Genomic DNA, 26423 nt, shown 5'->3' with positions numbered 1-26423 from the left:
GCTTCAATTTTCTCATCCATAAAAGGAACTGGAGAAGGAAATGACAAGCCATTCCAGTATCTTTGACAAGAAAATCCCAAAAGGGGAAACAACTGGAAAAAATGTGTCTTAACTTCTTAACCTCAGCATTTTATCCAACGTTCCATCCATCTGCTTACTGACAGAAACAAAACTAGACAGGATATTATTTCAATCCCTTCATTTTACAAATAAGAAACTAAATCTCAGAGAAGGTTACACTTTCTAATCTAAAGCAAAACCACATGAGATCCTAAGCCTCCTGAATCCTAGGCCAAAGTTCTGTCCTTCACAGCTACAACGTCTCCTTTTCTTTTACACAAATGTCTCCATTTAGATTTCCTGATTTTGTAGTCAGAACATGAAATTAGCTACTTAAGAGATTAAATTCTAACTAGATATCAATATGCCTACAGATTATACACAGCCATGACTGTCTCCCATTTTGATTCAGCTTAATCCACAAACTCTTATTTTGTGCAAAGTGTCATATGTGACACTAAGAACTTCCATTCTACTATAAGGGGAGAGAGAGTGAGGACCTGGAATCAGCAAGACCTGAGTTCAAATTTGAGGGAAGTCACTTAACTTCTCTGCCTCAGTTTCCTCAACTGCAAAGTAGAGATGATAATAGCAACTATCTCCCAGAATTGTTGTCAGAGTAAAATGAGATAATAATTGTAAAGTCCTTTGCAAATCTTAAAGTACTATATAAATGCTAATTATTATTATTCCTGATCATACTTTATCACATAGATAAAGACTTTAGAGCAATAATTGATATTCACAAATGAATAAGGTAAATCAAATAAATGTTTAAAAAATTATCTTTACATGTAATTGAAAAATAAAACACTATTAAGAAAATAAAATAAAAGGTCTTGCTGGACTGTTTTTTAAATAAATAAAAAGTACCACACAACCAATTTCCTTCAACTGAAGCTCCTCATACTGTAGACTAAAAGCCACTAATATCCCTGTTACTTATATAGCTCTGACCCACTCTGAGATAGGGTTTAGATGGTTAACATTTGAGTGAAGAAAGAGACACCCTTTAGGATGTCTAAAGAGACAGCACTTTAGGAAAACTGATAATTTACTAGATCAGGAGGATTCTGAAGACTAAGATACAAGAATTCCTGTTGGAAAAATCCTTCAGGGTAATATTTAGTTGAGGAGAAGAATGATTCCTTCTGGGGGATAAAGGCTTCAGATGAAGACAATGGATAAAGACAGTCTACTTCAAAGTAGTTAAATGTTAAAAGTTTAAAAGTTAAATATGGATTAGATCTTTGCCCTTAAGAAGAGAAAATCATATCATTGGGAACAAATGTAAAAAGTTCTTCAGACAAACACTGAAACCAAGAGATAAGGAAAGAAAATTTGCTTTGAAGATTTGTCAACAGATATCAGGGAAGAAGAGACAGGTGAGAAAATAAAAGAAGTTCAATGAGTTACAGAATAGTAAAAAAAATAAAAAATACAATAAATGAAAAGGCATTAAAATGACTGGGCAGAGGTTAAAGAATGATTACAAAGGGACTAAGAATTCCTTCAAAAACTATGGGCAGAGATTGTCCCTTAGCAGGAACCACTGATGGACTTCAGCAGAGTGAACAAACTCTTCTTTATTATGAGAGACTTCTGAAGTTGGATCATATAGATGGCTTTAGAGCTGAATTCTCTAGAACCAGGGCTCTTAACTTAGGGTCCATGAACATATTTGTTAAAAAAAAAAAATTAGCTTGGCTATATTATTTCAAGATATTTGGTTTCTTTTGCTAATGTTATGTGTTTTATTTTATACATCTGAGAATCTGAGAACATTATTCTGAAAAGGGGTCCATAGGCTGATCAAGGGGTCTAGGATATTCACAAGAAAAGGTTACAACCTTTAAGTATAAAACCTGGCTGATCTTAGAACACAAAGCAGTGTCTCCAGAACAGACTCTTAAAAACCTCCAAGAAGAATGAGTCCCTCAGTCCTTGAAGGTTCACACTGGTGGGAGAGCTCCTGGGCACTGTTCTCTGATGGCTCCTGACAATAGGCACAAGGAGAGAGCTAAGAAGAACCTGGGTGTGTCAAAGTTGACTTAAGTAAATAAGTCAAAGACTTGAGATGATGCCATAGTCTGGGAAACTTCTGAGCTGTCCATTTAGAAATATGGGCACCCCATTCACAAGGGGGAAAGAAGACTGTGTCACCAGCTCAAATTCCCAGGGTATTCAGAAGGCAGGAAGCAAGCTAAGTTTGCCAGAAATCTAGGCAAGAATGGACAGGGAGGTCCTAGGAGACAGAGGTGATCCATGACAATGATTGGAAACTGGTTGAACTCAGATTAGGTGGTTTAAAATTTGGTCAGCCAACTATGACTAATATGAAAATAATGTTTTACATGATACTACGTGTATAAAGTATATCAAACTGCCTACCATCTTCAGAAGAGGGGAAGGGAAAGAAAAAAATTTGAAACTGAAAATCTTTTTTAAAAAATGCTAAAAATTTTCTTAATCTAATGGGGGAAAATAAAATACTATTTAAAATACGATTTACATATCATATTATAAACTATATCAAACTGCCTACCATCTTGAAAAAAGGGGAGGGGAAGGAAAAAAATGAAACTCAAAATCTTATAAAAACAAATGCTAAAAATTTTCTTGAATGTAACCTGGGGGGAAAAAAAATACTATTTACATAATATATGTACAAACCATATTAAATTGCTTACTATCTTCAAAAATAAAGAGGGGAAGGAAAAAATTGAAACTCAAAATCTTACAAAAACTAATATTCAAAATTTTCTTGAGGGGCAGCTAGATGGCACATTGGATAGAGCACCAGCCCTGAAGTCAAGAGGATCTAAGTTCAAATCTGGCCTCAGACACTTAACATTTCCTGGCTGTGTGACCTTAGGCAAGTCACTTAACCCCAATTGCCTCAACAACAAAAAATTTCTTGAATCTAGCCAGGGGTAAAAATAAAATAAATAAAATTTGGTCAGCCAGCATAAGTGTTTCAGTTGTTTCTATCTGAGAAAGGATCCATCTACAAGGTCATGAGCCTCCCAGAATGAAAAAGGGACATTTACAGAGTACTTTTCTCATTTGATTTTCAGAATAGCACAGTAAAGTAGGCAACATAATTATTCCCATTTTTTTATTTTTTATTATTTATTTAAAACTTAAATGAAAAATAAGAAAAAATAGAAAAAGAAAGAATTTTATTCCCATTTTACAGATGAGGTTGCTATCTTATACTCAGAAGAAGCTGGGGAAGAGAGGAAAATACCAGGACAAAAATTCCCCCATCCTGGTAATTCTGCCTCATTTCCCTTCTTGAACTAAAAATGGGAAGTGTTTCTTCCCAGGACCTATCCCAGAGTCATGCAGATAACAGCTATCTAATAAATGTTTGTTGATTTTAACTGCATTATCAGAGTTCTCTTAGCTTTATTCATCAATAATTAGTATATTTTTTATTATCCTATTAATGAATAGGATTAAAGAGATAGAGTTTATGATTTTATTGGCAGAGGAAATTCCCAGATGAGGAAACTCCCATGATAAAATAACTTCCAATACAGGCTGGCACCTTTGGTACCCTTTATTGACTTTGAGAATAGCCTGGAAAATTGAGAAATGAGTGAAGTGACTGGCCCAGAGTCCCACAGCCAATACAACTAAGACATGTTTCCTGGTCTCTATCCACTAAATTACCCTTTCTTTCTCCTACAATGATAACTTCTCAAGCTAGCATCCAAATGCGGCAAATAATTAAAAGCTCTGATAGGATGACAGATTCAAGAAGAACCTAAAGGATATTATTAAATTAGGCAGAAATCAAAATTTAAGTATTTTGCCTAAAAATGACATGTCGATTTTCTTCCTTCTCTTCTTCTCTCTTCTCCTTGCTCTAGCTCACTATGAGCTTCCAAGCAGCCTCACTAAAGCAATTCAGAGCTATTTGTAAAAGCAGAACTAAAGAATGTGGTAAGGCAGTTTTACTTTTACTGCTGAACAAACACTGGCTCTTCAAGGAAATCTACTATTGATTGCTTTTAAGAATGGATTTTTTTTTCTTCTTTTTCTTCCTCCCTTACCTTCAGAGCATGCTTCAGTTCATAGGCATCATAAAGCCTGGCAGGCTTCATAAGAGCCACGATGAGCTTCTCAAATTTCCCTGTCAGTTCTGATTTCAAGTCATCCAGAAGATCCTGCCGAAAAGAAAATACAGATAGATTGACCCGGAAAAGAGTGTTATAAATGAGTCCCCTCTCCCATACACAAGTTGTCTCTTAACAAATAATAGATACTCAAAAAAATCAAAGATTTAGTGGTAGAAGAATACTTTCAAGGTTACTGCATCCAATCCCCTCATTTTACAGATTTGGAAACTGAGAAGAGGTTTGGTGACTTGCCTAGGGTCACAAGCTATTAAGTGTCAGGGGAATAATTTGAACTTGGGTCCAAGTCCAGGTCTTTTAATCACTATTTCATTCACTTCTAAATGAAGTTAAGTGAATATAATTTTTAAAAGATCTAAAGAAAAGGGATATGTGGCAATCAATTTTCAACATTCAGCATTTACTAAGTGGTAACTGTATGCTAAATTGGCACTGAGGATTTGAAGGAAAAATGAAAATAATCCCTGCTCTCAAGAAGTTTACATTCTAAAGGAGAAGACAACATATATAAGTTACATATGGAGTAGATGGAATGGAACATTAGATGGAAAGGGCTCTCACAACAGACATCAGGAAGTTAAAGAATTCTCAGAGGTGAGAAGGAAGGCATCCCAGGAATTTGGGATAGTTAATGCAACAATGGCTAGATTGGAGATGGAGAGTATGTGTGTTTGTGTGTGTGTGTGTGTGTGTGTGTGTGTGTGTGTATGTGTGTGTATGTGTGTATGTATGCACACATACATACACAAGGAATGGCTCAATGATCATTATGAGTAGATCAAAGAATGGGTAGAAGAGAATAATATGTAATAAGTGAAATTTAAAGAATAGATAGGGTCCAACTGTGAAGCAATTTATATTTAACCCTAGAGATAATAATAGTGAGTTGACAGGGAGTTTATGGAATAGGGGAATAGCATTGTCACTCCTGTGTTATAAGAATAATATATATTTATATGTTACTTATAAAATAACATATTTATAAAGAACTTTAAGGCTTGCAAAATAATGGCAGGTACTATTATAATCACCATTTTATAAATGAAGAAACTGGCACTGATAAAGATTAAGTGGCCTGCCCAGGTCACCCACCTACTAAGCGTCTGAGGGCAGATTTGAACTCAGGAAGATGAGTCTCCCCAACACCAAGCCCAGCTCTCTATGCACTATGACATCACCTAGATGCCCAAAATTAATTTAGATGGGCCTGTTTCCAACATGCTTCATGTATCCTGGTCCTGTCATATTCTATTCTGTCATTTAACAATGGACACTTACCCTTCCAAATAAAGTTTTAAATGCCACTGCGATTTCTTGGCGCTGGGCATTGCTCCGGGCTGTGAGGAGAGTCAGAATGCTTTCTTCATCAGTACCTGTAATTAATTCATAAACAATCTCAGTTCTTTTCCTGAATATCCCCATTCTTCTAGGCCCCATTGTGACCCAGGGGTTCCCTAAAAAAGCCACATCGCTCTACAGGATTACCTTTCCCTCATTTTCCCACTCTCCACTCTCTCCAGTTAGCAGTCACAGCTTCTATTCTTACTACATTTCTTGATGGGTTCAAAAAGATCATTGGCATTTTTTAAACAATACTTTTTTGGGGGATTTGGATCCCATGGTGTCCCATCACAGAGTGTGACTGTAGTCACAGTCTGGGTTTTCTAAACCAGTGGCTGGCAAGCTCTGGCAGGTTTGAGAATGCTGGGAAGCCTTCGAGGCTTAGTAATATCCTATGTTCCTGTCATGGCTGGCTGAAGGGATTTGGAGGGCCAGGACTGGAAGGGACTTGAGAGGTTAACTAATCCTACTTCCTCATTTCATAGATGAGGAAAGAGAGACCCAGGAATATTAATTAATTTTTCAAAGATCACATAGGCCTAAATAATAGACCTATGATTAGAACTCAGGTCCTTTGACAACTGAGTTGAAGATTTTTCTACCATACCATGGTGCTTAAGGTAGCTTAATTAGAGGGAAGGCAGGAGGAAAGTTTTTTAAACTAACCTCTCTGTGAAGTCAAAATGTTTCAGTGACAAAAACCATCTTTTCTAAGACATTATTGCCAAGAACACTATTGTATAAAGAAAATTGTAAAAATGCTGAAGATTTTCTTACCAAGTCCCTTCATTGCTTTCCGAAGTATTTCAGCATCAGCCCGGTCATCAAAGCCAGGGAAGGCAGTAACTGTGCCTCTGGTTGCCTAAGGAGACAAAAAGGATGGACTATCTATATAGATTCCTGATGGAATTTGTACAAACAACATCATGAAACATGTCAGTGCTTCAAACAGCAAGCATTTATTAATCTGCTATGTACCAGACATGACATAGTAGACAGAGACAACCTCAAAAGCAACAAGATCTATATTCATGTTTTAACTCTGAAACATATAGGTTTTATTATCTCTCCTCAATCTGTCTTCCAGATCAGTAACAGAGGCTGAGAAAGAAAATAGCGAATAAAAATTAGACAAAAGGAAATTCACAAATAGTAATTATAACTCTGAATGTGAATAGGATGTTTATAGCAGCTCTCTTTGTGGTGAATAGGATGTTTATAGCAGCTCTCTTTGTGGTGGCAAAGAACTAGAAATTGCAGGGATCCCCATCAATTGGGTAATATCTGAACAAGTTTTGGTCTAAGATTGTGATGGAATACTACTGTGCTATAAGAAAAACATGGAAAGACTTGCATGAAATAACAGAGAGCAAAATGAGCAAAGAACATTGCCTATAGGAATAGCAATATTTTAAGAATAATTTTGAGTGACTGAGTCATTTTGACTATTATAAATACCCAAATTAAAAATAAAGGACACATGAAGAAAGAAGCTCTCTACATGTACAGAAAGAACTGATAGAAGTATAGAATAATTTTATGTAAATGTATGTATGTATGTATGTAGATATATGGGTATATCTATGAGTATATATAGATGGGCATAAAGACAGAGAGAAAGAGAGTCATATACATACATATATATATTAATATATATACACACATATACATCTATTTGTATCTAATGGTAGCCATTTCTAGGGCAAGGGGAGAAAAAAAGAAATTTACATGATAACTTTGTTGTTTATTTGGAGGGAAGAGCAAGTTGTAATGGCAGATTTGTAGTTTCATGTACAATCATCTTTCTATTGTACTGTGTAATGGAAATGCTTATTTTACTTCATAAATTTGAAAATAAAATAATTTTTTATAAGGAAAATAAATCAGCTAGCTGGCACGGTGGATAGAGCATTGACCCTAGAGTCAGGAGGATCTGAGTAAAAATCCAGCCTCAGACACTTAACACCTACTAGCTAAGTAACCTGAGCAAGTCATTTAACCCCAACTTGCCTTACAAAAATAATAATAAAGTAAGCAAAGCTAGAACATGGAGTTCAAAGTAAATATCTAAAGCTATAAATTACAGGAAAGATGCCTATTTGCACTGAGAGAGGGAGTTTCCTTATTTTCGTGTTGCCTATTCTAATGAAATCACAGGTTCTATCCCTATCCCTCTCTCTAACCCAGAGATATGCTAAAACTTCTGAAAGCCAATTATTGCTTTTTTTAGTGTGAGCATTTAGAGCTCAGAAACAAAGCTACAAATTAGGATTTTAAAAAAGCTCTACTCAAAATGAACCTACATTGTAATAAGAAAAATAAGTCACATATTAATATCTGCAAAATAAAAAGGAGTTGGCATGGGAGTACTAGCAGTTGAGGAGAATGAAGAACTGGTTTCATGAAGAAGGTAGTATCAGTTTGGCTAAATTACAGAATGAATGAGGGGAAGGAAGTACATAAACTGGAAAAATGGGTTGGAGATATATCATAAAGAACTTTAAAAGCTAAACAAAGGAATTTGTGCTTATATCATATTTTTATAGAAATTTCTGTGGTCTCTATGGTTTAACATGAATTCCACCAGGAGGTAAAAGGATGTCTATCTCCCATTACTTTAAGCCAGTTAGTCAAGATGGATGGGTAGTGGGTAGGTTGAAATGCCTAAATGCATTAGGTTCACAGGTGCATGACCATTTCTGGATTGTTCAAGTACTCCAGATTAAGTCTTCATTCTTGGGCATCCTATTCACTAGCGGAGCTCAGTTTTCTGTTTGGAAGACAGAGATATTGTCTTTGATAGGATGAATTATCCTTGTGGTCATGTCCTAAATCTGTCTTTTCTTCCAATGACTGAAACTCTTCCTATTTGGTGTTGACCAACACATTACACTTGAAGCAAAAGAAAACCAGCAACAAAGAATCATTACTTTCACTTCTAAATAAGTTTCTACCATGACTCCACTATTCAAAAATGGACATACTCCTGTTTACTTTTTTAAAATCAATTTCCTATTTCCTTTGGCAATGCTTAGCTGACCCAATATAATCTAAAACGCACATATCAGGTCCTCAAAAACTTATAATCACAAAGTGCTTTAGGGTTTTGCAATGCCCCATTAAACTGGTGTTGCTTCTAAAGACATGTTTTTGTTGGGCAGTTGTGTCCCCCCTCTTTGTGACTAGATTTGGGTTTTTCTTGGCAAAGATGCTGGAATGATGGGCCATTTTCTTCTCTAACTCATTTTACAGATGAGAAACTGAGGCAAACAGGATCAAATGACACTCAACTAGTAAGTGTCGGAGGCCAGATCTGAACTTATGAAGATGTTTCCAAGGGAAATGCTCCACTTTGCCACTGTAGCTATCTACAAGGATGGGCAATATCAAACTACCACAAGGGTAACCAGGTGTGTTACTTTGTGTCTATTTTGATTCTGTTTCATATTCTATGATTCAATACAATCTGTGCCTTCTCCAGCATCTCTCAACTCTCTTGCTGAATAAAGTATTCATGATTTTTAGGTGTGAGGCTTTTGTGTAGATTAACAGCTTTTATTTCTTGATTCTGAGCCATATTTTCCAACATATTTCCTGCCATTTTCCTCTATGCCCAAATTTGCATAAAATTCAGAGTATTCTAGTCTGTGTTCATTTAATTTGAATGATCTTAGAGGTTTTCCTACTTCTTCATTGAGATCAAGAGATAACACAGTAAGGGTTTATTTAATGCTTTTTCTTTGCAATAGATAGTAGTATACAGGCTGTATGTAATTATCTTCATGATGGTCTTTCTGGAAATGCTGAGCCTAAGTTCTTTGTTACAAAATGGCTCAGTAGCCCACATCAACATGTGTCCTGATATTCTTGCAGGGACAATGAAATAAACATGGCCCATCTTTGTCTCTCCAACAAGATCCCATGAGCCATTTGTCCATTTTGCTGTAATTGCTTAGGTCATGTGATTTCATTTGGAATAAATGTATCAATAATAATGTGGTTCAGTTCCTCCTAGAGTAAGTCATAGGATTATAGGATATTAGTTTAGAACTAGAAGGAACCTTAGGTCATCTAGTCTACTCATCCCAGTTTCATAAATAAAAGAACTGGGGTATGGAGAGATTAAGATCATAGCTTTTTGAACTTTGCCATACACATTCTACCTACCTTCCTACACAGATGGTGTCCTTCTCCCAATTTCCTAGGTCCCCTTTCTATTCTATGTGTTTTTTCTGACCAGAATGCAATAAGCTTCTTGAGGGTAGGCACTGTATTGTTTGATTATATCTCCAGCCTGGTACATAATAAATGCTTAATCGATGCGATAGCTATCAAAATGACTCTACAGAAAAAAAAAAAAAGATTTTTGGAAAAGACTCTGATCTAACACAGTGGAATTTATGAGTCCAAAAGAATAAAGATGAAATATATAATTCCATCTCTCAACAAAGAAGTGCTGACCTTCAGATGCAGAAAGAGGCATAAATTTTCAAACACAGTTAATGGGGAAATGTATTTTGTCCTACTTCTGAACATGTATTGAAATTTTATTTGGAGGGTTTGAAGTTTTGGGTTGCTTTTTTGGGGGGAGGGAGGGAAGAAGGTCATCAACTGAGGAGAAGATAAAAAATAGGAGAGACTGATTTTTTTTAAATGCTTGATACTTGAAAAATAAAATTTTAAAAAGCTAGAAAAATGTATTCCAAAGCAAGAATGATTAAAAGCTATATGGTTCCAGAAAAAAGAACAGAGAAATTAGACAAGGAAAGCAGAGAACTCAGAAATAGAACCATATATATATATATATATATATATATATATATATATATATATGACTATTCTTTGATAAATTCAAATTTGATAAATCAATAAGACTATCAAATAGATAATTTATCAATATATTACTTTAATAAGTTCTTAAAATAAGCTAGACACTGTGCTGAGAAAACAGGTAGAAAAAATGCTTAAGAAACTAATAAATGAGGAAGTCTTTAAGAGGGATTCCTTCAGAAGGAGAGTGAAAATGAATCATCTCTCCAACTACCAAGTTTTCTCTGCTTCATAGGACAACTTCCTATCAACTCTGAAGACACCATAGAAACCAAACTCCATGAAACAAAGTGAAAATCACCCGGCCAGTGAGTCAGCACCATAAATTACCCTCCAAAGGGACTCTCTACTCTAGCCAAATCAGAGTGGGGCGTGCTCTAAATACCCCACAGCCAAAGAGAAACAAGGAAATTATAACTAGCATGCTTACTTTCCAGAGCTGAAGAAATATTTTCCTTACAAGCTATGTTAGCAGAATCACATTCAAAATCAACTCAGGGCCATAGTAACATCTGGAGACCAGATGTGACTCACAAATATGAGTCAGAGGATGAAAGAACTTTATAGGAGTGATTCTCCTCCAAAGTCCTTTTCTTTCCAGCAAAAAGCAGTTCTCTTATTTTTTCAAGAAACTCAATTTTTCTCAACTCAAAACAGATTCTTCTGAGATTTAAATTTTATTTCATTTATATTCATTCCATTCTACTTGGTTATCTCTACTTTTTATGCCCAAACTCAAAACTTTTCAATGATTCCCTATAGTTTCTAGGACAACCCAAAAGCTGGGCATTTAATATCATTCATAATGTGTATTCTTCCCTACCTTTCTAATCTTATTTCATCTTATTGTCTTCTCACTTACCTTATATTCTAGTTAAAGTAACATGTTAAAGTTTTCTGTACACAACTAACCCCTCCACTAACCAAGTGCAAATGGTGCTCTCTGTCTGAAATGCGCACCTTTCTCACCTGACCTTTATGAAGCTTGGACGACAACTCCTCTAAGAGTTATTTTACCATCCCTGGTTATTAGCACCCTCTCTCTCCAGAAATTACTTTGAAGATCCTATAAGATTTAATTCCTTGAGGGCAAAGACTGTCTAATGTTTATCTTTTATGGCAAGTGCCTACTCCAAAGATGGCTTTCAGTAAGTAGTTGTTGAATTTAATTCAGCTAATACTCAATAACTTTCTTTTCCTTCAGCATTAATATTTTCTAAAGAGTTCTATTTGCTTCCTTGGGAAAAAAAAACTTTTGCAGAGATATACAATTCATCCTTTAATTATCACCTTGGAAAAAAAGATTCACCCCAGTTCTATGCTTTTCTGGAAGGGAAGAAAGTTCTTCTACAAAAGTACACAGTAGAGATCAGAATTTTTAAAACCACAAATTCACAGTGGAAAAAGAAAGTATATACTGATGAAATCATACCCCCACTAATGGGGCAGCCCTAGGCAGGCTGGTCAGTTCCACTTAGATGAAAGCAATCCCAGCTGGCAAACCATACCAGGAATTACTGGAAAGGAGACTATTTCCTTCTCAAACTCCTAGGGACTTTATTTTCATAATCAATGACTTTTCTAAATGAAGTGGAAAGCCATTTGTCTTGGACAAAATTTCAGGTCAGTTTTCTCTAATCTATTCACCCAAAGTACAAAGCAAAGGGTGTGTGTTAGGGATAAAGTTCACTGAAGAGTGAGGGGTTGGTGGGGGAGAGGGAAATATTTAAGAAAAAGATAGACGAGAAAAACAAAAGGATAGTATCCCCATTTTGCAAAGCAAGAAACCAGAGCTCAGAGAACTATTGGATTACACAGGATTATATAATACTATTCCATAAGCATTTATTGTACAGCTTTGCCTATTGAGTCTAAAATATTTATTTTAAAGTATCATATTTCCAATTCAATTCAACAAACATTTGTTAAGCCTTCGCTATACTGTGTACAGACAGCCGGGTGGCCTAGTAAATAGAGCCCTGGGTTTGGAATCAGTAGTCTCATCTTTCAGACTTCAAATCCAGCGTTGGACATTCACTATCTGCATGACCCTGGGCAAGTCATTTAACCCTGTTTGCCTCAGTTTTCTCATCTATAAAATAAGCTGGAGAAGGAAATGGCAAACCACTCTGGTATCTTTGCAAAGAAAATCTCAAATGGAGTCATGAAGAATTGAGTGCAAATGGAAAGTGACCAACCAACAACAAAGCTCCCTCATACAAAAATGAAATCATCCCTATCCTACAGGATCTCCCATTGTTCTCACATAGACAGATAAGTTAATGCAAAGTATTTGGAAAGAAATAGGGTGGAGTAGGTTATAAAGTACTAGGCCTGGAGTCAGGAAGACTCAAGTGTGAATCTTGTCTGATACTTACAACTGTGTGAACCATTACAAATCCATCAACCTATCTAGCTTAGTTTTCATCTATAAAATGGAGATCATCATCCTTGTGTTATTATAAGAATAATATGGTATACAATTTCTGAAGCACTTTGCACACCTCCAAGTATTATATACATGCTAGTTATTATTCCTAATGGTTATTGTAATTACAAATTATTATAATTATATATTATAGAATAATTATAATTATAAATATATTTTATCATAATTATATCTGTATAATTATAAGCGTATTTTATAATTATTATTATAAATATACTATATAATAATTCTAATTAGAGATATACTTTATAAAAATAAAGCAATCTCAACAGGGAAGACTAGGAAAGACCTTAAGGATAGGCAGGACCTTAACAGGAGGGTAGCCAAGGATTCTGTGCTACAGAAACAAAAAGTAAGAATATTCTAGGAGAGGAAAATCAAGCACAAAACAACTTACCTAGGACAGACACTGTGGAAAGGCGAATAATATCAAACAAAATTGAAAAGCTTAAAGGCTTAGAGTAGAGAGCTCTTTAAAAACCAGACTGATGATTTTCTATTTTAGCCTAGAAACAATAAAGAGCTACTAAAGATTCTGATTAAGAGAATAACATGGGCAGATGTGTGCTTTATAAATCAATCTAGCAGAGGATAGATTTGAAAAGAGAGGTGCTAGAAACAGGGTGATAAATTAAGAGGTCATTGCTGTTGCTATTCCATGATCCCATTTGGGATTTTCTTAGCAAAGATATTGGAATGATTTGCCATTTCCTTCTCCAGTGAAAAGGTCATTGCAACAGAGGTTATGTTGCATGAGGTTATGTGGGCCTTAATAAGGACAGAGATGTAAGAGTAGAGAGAAGGGGACAAATGAGAAAGAACGGAAGATGTTATATATTCGGTATTAATTGTTATGTTCCAAGAAGGCATGGTATATCTAACAGGTAGTTAATAAATGTCTACTCTAGGATTTTTCTCACTCTGCTGTCAGTTCTAGGAGGATTATTTCTGCTTTGCTTATAACTGGAAAATCTATATACTTGTATAGTCAAAGCCCTCTATCTTTTGCCTTCCTTGATATCACTTAGCAACCATGTCTAATATACAGTAAGTTCTTAATAAACGTTTGTTGCCTGACTATCTGAGTGGTTGTATACAATCTTCCTCTTGTTAAGAGGAAGCACTTCTGGACATAGGCTTTAAATAAGAGCTCCTTTGGCCATAAATAATTAACCATCTTGAGGTCAAACTAAGAATGAATCCCTCTGGATTTATTGAAGGTAATCCTTCAGGACCACAAAGCCTTTACAATTTAGTCAAGTCAACAAGCATTAATTAGGTACCTATTACAAACCCAGCAAAGTGCTAAGTAATTGGATAAAAAAAAAAAATGTGAAAAACAATTCCTAACCTCAAGGAGTTCACAGTCTAATAGAAGCAGAACGTCTAGCCTATAGCAATAGCCTTCAAGAGACAACACGGAGTAGTGAGTGAGGCATTGGGGTTTAGAGTCAGGAAGACTGGGTTTCAAATTCTGGCTCAGTTTACCCACTAGCCCTACAACCTCAGTGTGCACTTAACCTCAGATTTAGATAAAGACTCTGAATGCATCCTTTTCCCTTTTTCCCCTAGAACAATCTAAATGAAAGCTTTCTAGAAGCAGAGAGTTGGATTTGCTGGCCTTTGGAAATCCTAAAATCACAAGTTTTTGAGATGCAGGTGAGGGGGGTTTTGTTGAACTATAGGTTAGACTATAGGCTCTATAGGCAACTATAGGTTGGACTAGAAGGCTTCTAAGGTCCTTTTTACATTCTAAAGTTTTGTGATAATTACATAATAGAGTACTACATAGAATACTACACTTCAATTCTGAAGAGTTGAATTCAAATTCAATCTTAGATACTTCCTAGCTATGTGACTCAAGCAAGTCATGAATTTTGTTTGCTTCATTTCATCTATAAAACAGGATTTTTAAAAAAGCACCCACCTCCCAAGATTTTGTTCCGAATTTCTCTCCCTCTCGCTTACTCCCCCCATCCCAAAGTAGCAAGCACTGTGACATAGATTATTTATGTGCAATTCTTTTAAATATTTCTATATTTATCATATTATGCAAGAAAAATGAGACCAAAAAGGGGAAAAACCATGAGAAAGAAACCCCCCCAAAAAAAAATTGAAAATACTATGTTTGATCCACATTAAGACTCCATAGTTCTCTCTCTGGATACAGATGGTATTTTCCATCCCAAATCTAGTTAGTCAACTCTCAATGGCTAGAACTTCAAAGAAAGTGTCACCCAGCCTCGTGTCTTCATCTGGGAATGCCCTATAACAATGAAATCCCATATCTAGTCCTGATCTTTTTTTCTCAATCCACCATGAAGTAGAAAGCATAGATTCATCACTGGAATCCCCAAATGGAATTCTCTAGCATGGGAGAGAGCAGGGAAAGGTCACTGAGCATTCCAGATGGTTGCTTTTTTTATTTTTTAGAAAAAAAAGCAGCTGGAAACAGGTAAGGCTCTAATACTCAAGTCAGCACATGATTCAATTTTGTTTTGCAAACCTCTAATACACTTACTATGTAACACAGTGTACTACAGCCATCCCTGTGAGGTGCAATAATTTCATGGAGGACAGAAACTATTTCTTATCTACATTTTGTATCTTCCCCAGCCTTGAGCTCAATGTTCAGCACATGTCATTTAAGTAGTGTCCAATTCTTTGTAACTCCTTTTGGAGTTTTCTTGACAAAGATAGTGGGTGGTTTTCTATTTCTTTGTCTAGGCTCATTTTACATATGAGGAAACTGAGGTAAACAAGGTTAAATGACTTGTCCAAGGTCACAGAGATATCTGGATTTCAACTCAAGTTCTCCTGACTCTTCTCGTTTTGCTTTTTTCTTTTGTTGTTTGTCTATGGCTCCCAGAATCCTTGACCCCAATCTTATTAATAATAATGATAACAAAGACAGCTATTATTTACATACCATTTAAAAGTTTTCCAAAAGTCTTACATATATCTCACTTTATCTTCACAACAATGCTGGTAAGTAGACATTATTAATATTGTTACTCCCATTTTATAAATGAGGAAATTGAGGCAGAGGTTTGGCAACCTGATGAGCCAGTAAGTGTCAGAATTTGAAAGCTGGCCTTGACTCCAGGACCAGCATTTGACCTCCATAGTCCCCACAAGGGGAAAAGAGCACATTAAAAACTCATTATTTTCTCTAAGAGTGGCTAACAGTGACTCAGTATGAAATATTTTAAACCATCATTAATGCTCAAGAAAACCCACTGAAGTTGCATCTTCCTACCATCAAGAATAAGGTAACTCCAGGCAGATATAGGGAAAAAATAGAAAATGAAATTATATATGCTTTTAGTAATTTCATCAGTATTCTGTAGTGAAGCCTGGCAGACGACATCAGCACATTCCTCTGGCCCCTTCCTTCTCTCTCACACCAATTGCTAAATTGGGCCAAGGATGAAATGTCAGTTGCTCAAGAAGTCTCAATAAGGCAGCATGGTACTATGAAAAGCACACTGACTCTAGACTCAGAGAATCTGAATTAAACTGCCTGCCTATGTGAGTGTCTTTGAACAATTCACTTGACTCATTGGGCCTCAGTTTCCCTATCTGTAAAACAAAGGAGTTGAACCAGATGATCCGTGAGGTCTCTTTCAGCTCTAGGTCAGTGAACCTAAGGTATTAGACCACGGTTGTTCTAGGTCAGTGACACCAGTCTTTCCACACCAGGGTGTCAACAAACTCTCAAATGCATTGATTTCCTTTATTAGCAGTGAACAGGTATCAAGCAAAGTCTTGTTTTCTTTTGAATCTAAATATATATTTGTGAGGTAAAACTTGTAATTCTCTCTTCTAAGAAATCAGACAAATAGATATGGCCTGGGGTCAAGAGTCCTCACACTCACTGCCTTACTTGCTCCAGACTCATTCTTTATTTATATTCAGTCTTAGCTTGGACCATCTCCCTGACTCAAAAGCTTCCTTCCCCCCTTTTCTCTGCCCCAGCCAAATATATTTTTTCTTTTATCTCCCTCTTTCCAGACTCTGCTCTAGAATAGTAACTAACAAATCAACATGACTAGAGCCCTCCATTTGGAATCAGGGAAACCTGGTTTAAAGCCTGTCTAGGATGCTAGTGATATGAACATGGACAAGTCATTGTATCTCTGTTTCCTCATCTGCAAAATGAAAATAATACACAAAGGGTTTCTGTGTGGCTCAAAAGAAAACTTACTTATTGGCTTTGCAAATTTTAACATTAGAAGGACCAGTAGCATCAATTGATTCAAAAATATTATAATTTTACTTTGAAATGAAAATTTTCATCCTACTAACATACTATTCAATATTCCTTGCCTAGTGGCCAAAACAAAATGTATTGTGTCAATTGGCACATCTTGGACCTTCCAGGTACTCTTTAAGGCCATGTAAATAGCAGCAGTTATTACAGTACTTAGAACAGTAGCTTTCATTCATTAGGGTACCAATTAAAAGTCTCTTACAAGCATGAATGAGAAGAGCTTGCATTTGCAAAAAGCTCTCACATTTACAAGCTTTATAAATACGACTTTATGTAATCCCCATAATCCAATGAGGACTATGAGTATTCTTATTCCCATTTTATAGATGAGAAGGCTGAGGCAGAGAACCTTCAAGAACTTGACGATGGGCAATGTCAATGTTACTAATAAAGAATTGTTTGGAGTTTGTACCTCCCTGGTTTACACCTCCCTTGAAGTCGCCTTTTTCCATGGTTAGATCTGACATTGAATCTTGCATAACCTTAGTATACTCATGTAAGCCATTGAATCTTGCATAACCTTAGTATGCTCATATGAGCCACCTCTCTGGGGAAAAAGCCTGTAAGAGTGAATATTCTACTGAGTCAAATGACTTTTCTGTAATCCACGAAGACCAGCCTTTGCAGGGTCTTATAACTACACTCACTAGAGCTTTTTAATGTGAGGGTGGAACTGAGACTTGCTATAGAAAAGTGTCTGTTACAAAGTTGGCTTCTTTCCTTGTCAAATTTCATTAAGGAGGCTCTCAGAACTGGCAGACAGGGACCATTTTCATAAAGATTTTTTGGGATAGGGACTGGATGTATAACTTCACTGGCATCAGAAGAGCAAGGGAAAAGAAGGAAAGGGGAAAAGATGAGAAGAAACAGCAAGGGAAGGAACAAGGGAAGGAACAAGGGAAGGAGATAGGATAAGAGGGAAAGTAATAAGAATAAGGGGAGGGAAAAATATAGGAACGAAGAGAAAAGGGGAAGAGAAACAGAAAAGAAAGGAGAAAAAGAAAAAGAAAGGAAAGGGGGAAAGGAGAAAAGGGGAGAGAAGAGACCAGCTACCTTCCATGTCACATTGGCTCTCAAAGATTTTATAAAGAATAATAAGTAGGTGTTTGGATTTATAATTGTGTATATCTTGTCTTCTGCCTTTCTGTCTAGTAATAATATTATCCATGATTCTTTTCACTTGACATCTTTAAAACCTAGTTCATTCTATGCATAGAAAATCTGGTTAAGAAAAACTCTGTTTTTGAGTTTCAGTGTCCCCTTTAATATGAGGCTTCATTGCCATCCCATAATGGGAAGCAAATCATGTGTGTAATTTTTATTTGCAAAGCACCTGAAGACTGCGTCATTTTCACAGAAATGATTTAATTTCAGTTTACCAAATGCATGACATCCTCCATAATCCATCAGCTTCTCAAAATCAACATATACAAATAAGGTATCAAATTTGCCTCCAAATGCTTCTCTCATATTTCCTGCCCTCCCTTTTTTTCTTTGACAGGGCCAATTGGAGTTAAGTGACTCTCCCAGAGTCACACAGCTAGGAAGTATTAAAGGCCACATTTGAACTCAGGTCCTCCCGACTTCAGGGCTGGTGCTCTACCCACTGCACCACCTAGCTGCCCATCTATTTTTACTTAAAAACACTCCCAATCTCCTAGTCATCCAGGTAGAAAAGTTCAGGGTTAGCTCTGACTCTGGCAGACCTCCCTATACCCAATCAATTGCCTAGTCTCTTTGAATCTACTTCCACAATATCTCACATCTACCCCCTCTCCCTACCCACATTACCATCATACCCATTCTTACTTTCACCTTTCACCCAGATTACTACTGAACCTCCACATTACCAATCTCTCCCTCTCCATTCCCTGATGGAACACATATTATTACAAATAATCTTCCTAAGTAAGGCACAGGTCAATCATTCTACTCTCCCAATTCAATACCATTCTTTGGGCTCTATTGCCATTAAAATTAAAAAGTCCACACCTTAGCCTCATCCTCTATCATTTGATTCCAGTTACTTTTGCAATCTTATTTTACTTTTATATCCTTTAAACTCTAGTTATTTCAACTAGATTAGCCCTCAGGAACAATTCACCTGTAGAAATTTCTCTCCTTCCATTATTAAAGGATTCTGGGATCTGGACTGAGCCAGGGGTATCTCTAAAGGAAACTAATGCCCTTTGCCCTGGCTAAAGCAGGCTTAGGAAAAACTGGTACCATCTACATTTGGCAAGTAGGGGACAACAAGCTGAATGAGAGAGGAGCCCGTGATAATGACCACTTCCAACTGAACAGAAGGTTACACAAGTCTGTATAGAAGGGAAATCATCAGATAACAAATTGGCCCCACACACACTATACCCCAAGTCCCATTTTGAAATGTTCAGAAGCACTTTGAAAGTATCCTAGCCTGAAGACTGACTAATCTGAAATAGAAACCAGTCTTTTATTAACTACTGATTCTGAAACTAAATAGTTTTTTCCTCAATCAAAATCAGTCCCTAAAGAACTTCTCCCTTGATGCAAATAGAAAGAGACCAGTGATAGAAAAAGGGGTCCTGCATGGAGCTGCCTCTGCCAAATTAATTCTAATTTGGTTAATGATCCACCTAAAAGAGGAAGAAGTACTTTTAATTGCTTCACATTATGGAAATATCTTTGGGTCATCTTTGGTCAGTTACATTCCTTGAAGCAAGTGGTCAAAGAAGGATTAACATGTTTTTAATTAAAATAGGCTGAAAGTAACTATTATTCTGTTTGATAAAACTAAATGGTTAACTGAACTCCTGAACTCTCTGAAATACTGATCATAAAATATTCCTCTTTCAAAAACTCAATCAGTTGGGACTTCAAAATGACTTATATGGTTTTTAAATATGGCCAATATAGTTGTTACAAAGTTGTCATTTTTCTTTCTCCCTGAAGAGGGAAGTGGAAGAGAGAAATGAAGTGGGAGGCGGGGGTAAGAAACACATAAGGAAATTTAATTTTTTAAAAGAACTCATTTGCATAAAGAGATGTCCAAAAGTATGAGGGGCAGCTAGATGGTACCATTAAAGGAATTAGGAAGAACTGAGTTCAAACCCAGCCTCAGACACTTAACATTTACGGCTAGTAAAAAAAGTGACCCTGGGCAAGTCACTTAACCCCAAATTACCTTTCAAAAAAAAAAAAAAAAAAAAGTATGGTAAGACTATGAGTTTGGACATTACTTCCTAAAGCAAAACAATGCTTGAATTTGGAACAAAAAATTAATAAAAAATTATTTCTGGTAGATATGTGCTTACAGAATTTTTTTCCCTTTGAAACTGATATACTGAAAGCAAAGGAAGAAACAGCAAAACCAGTTCAATTGGACATTAAAAATTCATTCCTTCTTTCATCGAACATACATTTTTTTCAGTTACTTACTACATTTCAGATATTATGCTCAAACTTCTTGTGGGATACAGAGCTGTACAAACAGCAATTTTGATCTCAGGAAGCTTGTAATAAAGTAGTGAAAGTTTAACAGACGTTATCTTGAATTGTAGGTATTAGGGTCTGTTTCTTTACTTTAAAGATACATAGCATAGACAGAGAAGGAGGGGAACATGGAGATATCACTGGATTTATAGTCAGGAACCAAAGGTTCAAAACCTACCTCAAGATGCTTACTAGGACTTCATTGCTCTACTTACCTCAGAGGACCATCATTAGGGTCTGTTTCTTTACTTTAAAGATACATAGCATAGACAGAGAAGGAGGGGAACATGGAGATATCACTAGATTTATAGTCAGGAACCAAAGGTTCAAAACCTACCTCAAGATGCTTACTAGGACTTCATTGCTCTACTTACCTCAGAGGACCATCATGAAGGAAGCAGCATGAAAACATGAAAGTTTTAAGTTTTGGTTCTTATACATTTTTGTGTTGTGGACCTTTGGGCGGTCTAGAAGAGCTAATGAATCGCTTCTCATTATCATGTTGTCATATGCATAAAATAAAATACATAGATATACATATATATATATATATATATATATATATATATAATGTTGAAATCCAGTTATCAAAATATGAAAAGCTCCAAATGCATAAGACTCAGGTTAAGAAGCTCTCCAAAGATATAAGTAAGATATATACAAATGAAGCAGAGATACGTACAATTGAGATTTCATATGATTTAGAGAGGAATCTTGGAAGTCATCCAATTAGTTCATTTTACAAGTGAAAAAAGAAGCTAAATTCAAGGGGTGGGAGCCAACTTTCTGAGGTCTTGCAGAAAGTAAAGGAAACATATGGAATTTATAATTGGGTCTCTATGGATCCCAAGCCAACCCTTTCTCTTCCAGGCTCAATAATTAATAAAGGAAAAGAATAGGATCAGAGGCTCAGAGAAAGAAGGGACCTTAGAAGTCCTCTACCCCAAAGCTTTTCATTGAACAGATGAGGAATCTGAAACTTAAAGGACATCTAATGATTTCCCCATGATCACCCAGCAGAATTTGAACACAGTCTTCTAACTCAAGTCAACAGCTTTCTCCTGCACACGCCAGAGGACTGCACAACACCCCAGCTAAAGGAATAGCTAGATTTTCATGGACAGTGAAGAAGGAACTCTAGCTACAAACTCTGCTTAATTCCCAGTAAAAAAAACTTGGCTCAGCTACAAGTCTGGCTTTGGGTGGAGCAGTAGTGAATTAGCGGAAAAAGCTTATTGGAAGAGATAGTGGACAATTTGGATGCAAAGGAGCCTGGGAACCACTGAGTGTAAGCATAAATAGCCCCACATACTCAAGGCAGGCTCCCCTCTGGAAGCAAGAATTTACAAAATAATTTACAAATAAAAGGTGAAAAAATAAGCCCAATATCTTAAAAGTTGTTTTAATTATATCAAAAGATCCAAAAGTAAAAAGTGTCATATCCCAAGGTCCATTCCTCAACCCAGCAGTCCCAGTATCTATTCAGGCAAGCTGTTTTTTTTTTGTTTTGTTTTGTTTTTTGTTTGTTTTTTTTTTAAAGGAAAACCTGCTATCACTAGGGGGACCACTCCCACCCCCATCCTTCCTTGTTGTTCATCTGCTCAAAGGTTGGATGAGATGGGAACAAACAATGCATGTTTGTGACATGGAAGATCATTAAGCCCTCTAAGGTCTTCAGGACCTGACCATCTTCCCAACTCTATACAAGAAAGCTCTCATCACAGTTATCAGACTTTCTGTTACAATGCAAGCACCCCAGGGCAATGCCTGATCCTGGGAACTGCTACATAGAGGTTTCCCATCTTTCCTACAGATGAACTTTCTTGAAATGTTCTCTTCCCCAGTTTAGGAGTATGAGGTCTTTGAGATCAGGGCAATTTCAATTTTTTGTTTGCATCTTCACTGCTTACTTAGCACAGTGATTGACAAAAAAAATAAGGATAAATAAGCACAAATTCTTATTCACTCAACAGCATCCTCTAGTCAAAAGAAGATATCTCTGCCCATTAACCTTAAAGATACCAAAGTATCTTTATTTTAAAAGTCCCTTGGCACATGTCATAATTGCTACTCATTGAATATTAATTAAGTACCTATTATGTTTAGGTCTGCATGATGTGGTAGAGAGAGAATAAGTCTAATAGTCAAAAAGACACGGGTTCAAATTTCACCTCTGACATACTATCTGGAAAAAGTCACTTAACTAAAACTGTTTCAGGTAACTCTAGGACTGAAAGTTGAAAAGAAAATACCTATCTGCATTGGTAGAGAGAGTTTCTCTTCTGGGACTTTCTAATTACCAACTTAAAAACTCAAGTTCAATCCCTATCCCTAACCCTAAGGACCTCAGAAATTACTTGCTCTATCTCTCTTCCCTTGGCAGATGAAAAAATTGAGACTAAGAATTAGTCAAGTTGTCAAGGATCACAATCAGTTAATAAATTAGCCAGGGTAGCAGCTATAGTGTCCCAGCTTGATAGTGTGTTCAGTAGGATCCTGGAACTTCATCTAGGCCCTAAAAGATGGGTTCAATTTTTAGCAGGCAGAGGGAAGGATAGAGGCAAGAAAAAAATGAATGGACAAAAAGTAAGGTTTGTGTGGGGAAGCAGAGTTGGGAGGAAAGGGGGAGTGCAGCCATAAGCCAGCCTGATTCAGTTAAAGTGCTATGGAGAAACAGTAAGTTAAATTGACTAAATAGTGTAGACTTTGCCACAAAGGGCTTTGGACATTGGCTAGAGGAATTTGACCTTGATGTGGTGGTCTGCACATTATGTTACTGAGCTGAACAGTGAGGTGAGAAATCTGGCAGAAGGGCATAGAAGGGTTCAAAATGAGAGAAGTAAAGATAATGAGACAACTGAAAGCTAGATAGGATCTCCAAGATCATCATGTTCAACCCCCATCACTTTAGAAACCAAGAAACTGAGGCCCACAGAGATTAAATGACTTGCTCAGAGTCACATTAGTAAACTACTATGATAATCCAAATAAGGGGGCATGAGAGAGCCTGGCCTAGAGTAGTAAGGGAGAGGCAGAAATGATCCAGGTCAAAAGAAGAAATTGTAGGCAACCATGAGTCCTGAGGATTAATGAGGAAGAAAGATGTCATCTCCAATAAAAGAAGAGACTAATTAATGATGACAAATGAGACCCAAATCTGGGGCATGATCAATGTGGACATTTGCTTTGCTCAACTATGTTTACCATTTTTCCCCCAGTAGGAGTGGGAGGGAAAGGAAATAAATGTATGTTACCTTAATATATCAATAAACATATATATGTATATATACATATTTTTTAAATGAAAAAATGATAGGACTTGGTAACATGGTACATGGATGAAATGACAGAAAGGACAGCACAGAACATGACACCAGTGTTTTAAGCCTATGAATAAGCTCATATAAAGGATGTCTATGTTAGAAATAGAGAAAGATGAAAAAAATCTAAAATCAAAAGATATTTTGAAAATATAAGAATTCAAATCATAGTATCTTACAGTAGAAAAGTGCCTTATTAATCATCTAATCCAAAATGGCTTCATTTCCCAGGGCAATTAATAGAAGTTTGATGACTTACTAAATGACTTGAATAAGGTCTCCCAGTTAACTAGTCAGAATCAAAACTAGAGTTAAGGATACCTCACTCCCAGTTAATAAAGGAAAATCTCTTTCTCCATCATCCCCTTGTCATTTTACCTTCATCCAATCTTAATTTTGTCTATGTTTTAGAATTATAAAGTGAACTGATATTTAAAAGAATTGGTAGTAAAACCTTAAAAGTAAATCCTCCACAACAGAAACATAAAAATGCAAAAACATCTATATACAAAAGTGCACTGTGAAATTTTTTTTTTATTTTTTGTCTTTTTTTTAAGTAATCCTCATTTTTTAAATCTAATTTCTACTTGCTATTTGAATTAATGTATTATCTTATTAATATGGGTACTCCTGACTGAGATATATATTGCAACCTATACACTCCCCAACATTCTGTGCTGCTACCATCTTTGTCTTTCCTTTAAAGTATGTCTCTATCACAATGTAATTAAATTCTTAAGAAAGGCTATAGACACAATTTGTATCAATACAAGGATCACTCTTCATTCAGAAGGAGTAACAGTGAAACCCTCTTTCCTATTCTTTGTGGAAAAATGAAATACACTGTTAGGAAATGGTCAACATGCTGATTTCTTTTGCACAATTCTGCTTCTTTCTTCCCAAGGAAAGATTCCATGGGGAAAGGAATTATTATTCAGAATTGACAGTGATTTAAAGCTGTAATAAAACTGGGAGGGGGGAAGTAGTAATTTTTTTTAAATTTATGGCCAACACTTGCACATGGGATAGTTGATTCATTCTTTTTTTATGGACCATGAGCCAAAAAATGATATGAACAAATTCATTTCATAAATATAAAGCTACTTACCAATTTAAGCAACACAAACTTAGTTGTTAATTTAACTATTTTTATGGAATTCTTAGAATTCTAGAATTTCTGAATTGGAAGGACATCTCTGAATTACACATTCATCTTCTTCTTAAACAGAGGCTACTCTGTTCATTAACTCTAATTTATTTTGGACAGACAAGTTGTTTAAATAATGTCTCCCACCATTAGACTGCAAGCTCTTTGAGAAAGAAGAGGGGCTAGCATGGGGTTTGGGTTTTTTGTTTGTTTAGTTGGTTGGTGAGTTTTGGTTTTTAGGTTATTTTGCCCTTTTTTTTTTTCCATCTCAGTACTTACCATAGTGTCTGACATAGAGTAGGTACTGATCAATGTTTGTTCACTTGACTTAATATTTTCTAAACATCAGTAGGAAATATTCTAATTTTAGATTCTTAATAAGGCAAAACAATTAGAATATTTAAACATAATTTTAAAGTGACTGACAAATCTATCTCTGCTTCTGACTTGTGATATTTACTAGCTGTGTGACCCTAAGCAAGTCACAACTCCAGTTACTTCACACATAAAAATAAATCTATAAATGTACAAGCAAACACATAAATAAATAAGTGAATGAATGAATGAGCAAATAGATAAATAAATAAATAAGGTGTATGACACAAGTCCTTAACCTAGATTGGTAATGAGATCATAGATTTTTGCAAAATACCAATCTTTGAAGCTATTTGGTCTACCTCTCACATTTTATAGATGAGGAAAGAAAGATATACATATTACATGTGTGCATATATATGTACATGCATGTAGTATGGGAAATCTATATCACATGTGTATATATATATATATGGTATATGTATGTGTGTATTATGTTTATATATCATTCATGTTTATTGTACATGTATATATATACTGCATGAGTATATGTAGTATTGTTAAAAGAGGATTTTTTAAGAGCTCAAAATGGTTAACAATTGATAAAGCTCTATTTTCTTTTATATTTGGCACTTGTTTGATAGTTTTTGCAGAACCTACAAGAGGGACAGATTAAAGCAAAAAATCCCAATATCTCCCTTCCTCCTTATCACTTAAAAAAAACTTTAAAAAAAGACTTAATAGCGCAAAGTAGTGGATCCCTTTCTCTTTAACTTAGGTAATAAAACACTTAGAAGCTTAATATATGCTTTGATTGCTGAGTTACTTATTGGCATTAATAAACAAGGACTCTGGAAATTCTTAAAACAAAGTACATTATAAAAGTATATATATATATATATATATATATATATGATGTATATATGTGTCTGTACATTAAGTGTGTGCATATAGGTAATATGTTTACACATGAATATTTTCTGTGAATATATAGAACATGTTTATATTGAATGTGCATGAATTAAGTTGTGTGTTTATATATGGTGTTTATAATATATAGTGTGCATAC

At 35.7% G+C, this 26423-nt stretch overlaps 1 protein-coding gene across 1 annotated transcript in view; it reads right to left on the bottom strand.

Annotated features, from left to right (window-relative positions):
* Positions 1-26423, bottom strand: part of ANXA5 (annexin A5) — a 52515-nt gene that overhangs the window by 21681 nt on the left and 4411 nt on the right. The window contains exons 3-5 of the mRNA XM_012553040.3: positions 6324-6408; positions 5484-5578; positions 4122-4235 (exon numbers count right to left, since the gene is read on the bottom strand). Coding sequence (XP_012408494.1) covers positions 4122-4235; positions 5484-5578; positions 6324-6408 — 294 coding nt within the window. The remainder of the gene's footprint in view (positions 1-4121; positions 4236-5483; positions 5579-6323; positions 6409-26423) is intronic.

This window comes from Sarcophilus harrisii, chromosome 6 (genome assembly GCF_902635505.1).
Source record: "Sarcophilus harrisii chromosome 6, mSarHar1.11, whole genome shotgun sequence".
Classification (NCBI taxonomy): Eukaryota; Metazoa; Chordata; class Mammalia; order Dasyuromorphia; family Dasyuridae; genus Sarcophilus; species Sarcophilus harrisii.
This window is presented reverse-complemented; position numbering and strand designations above follow the sequence as displayed.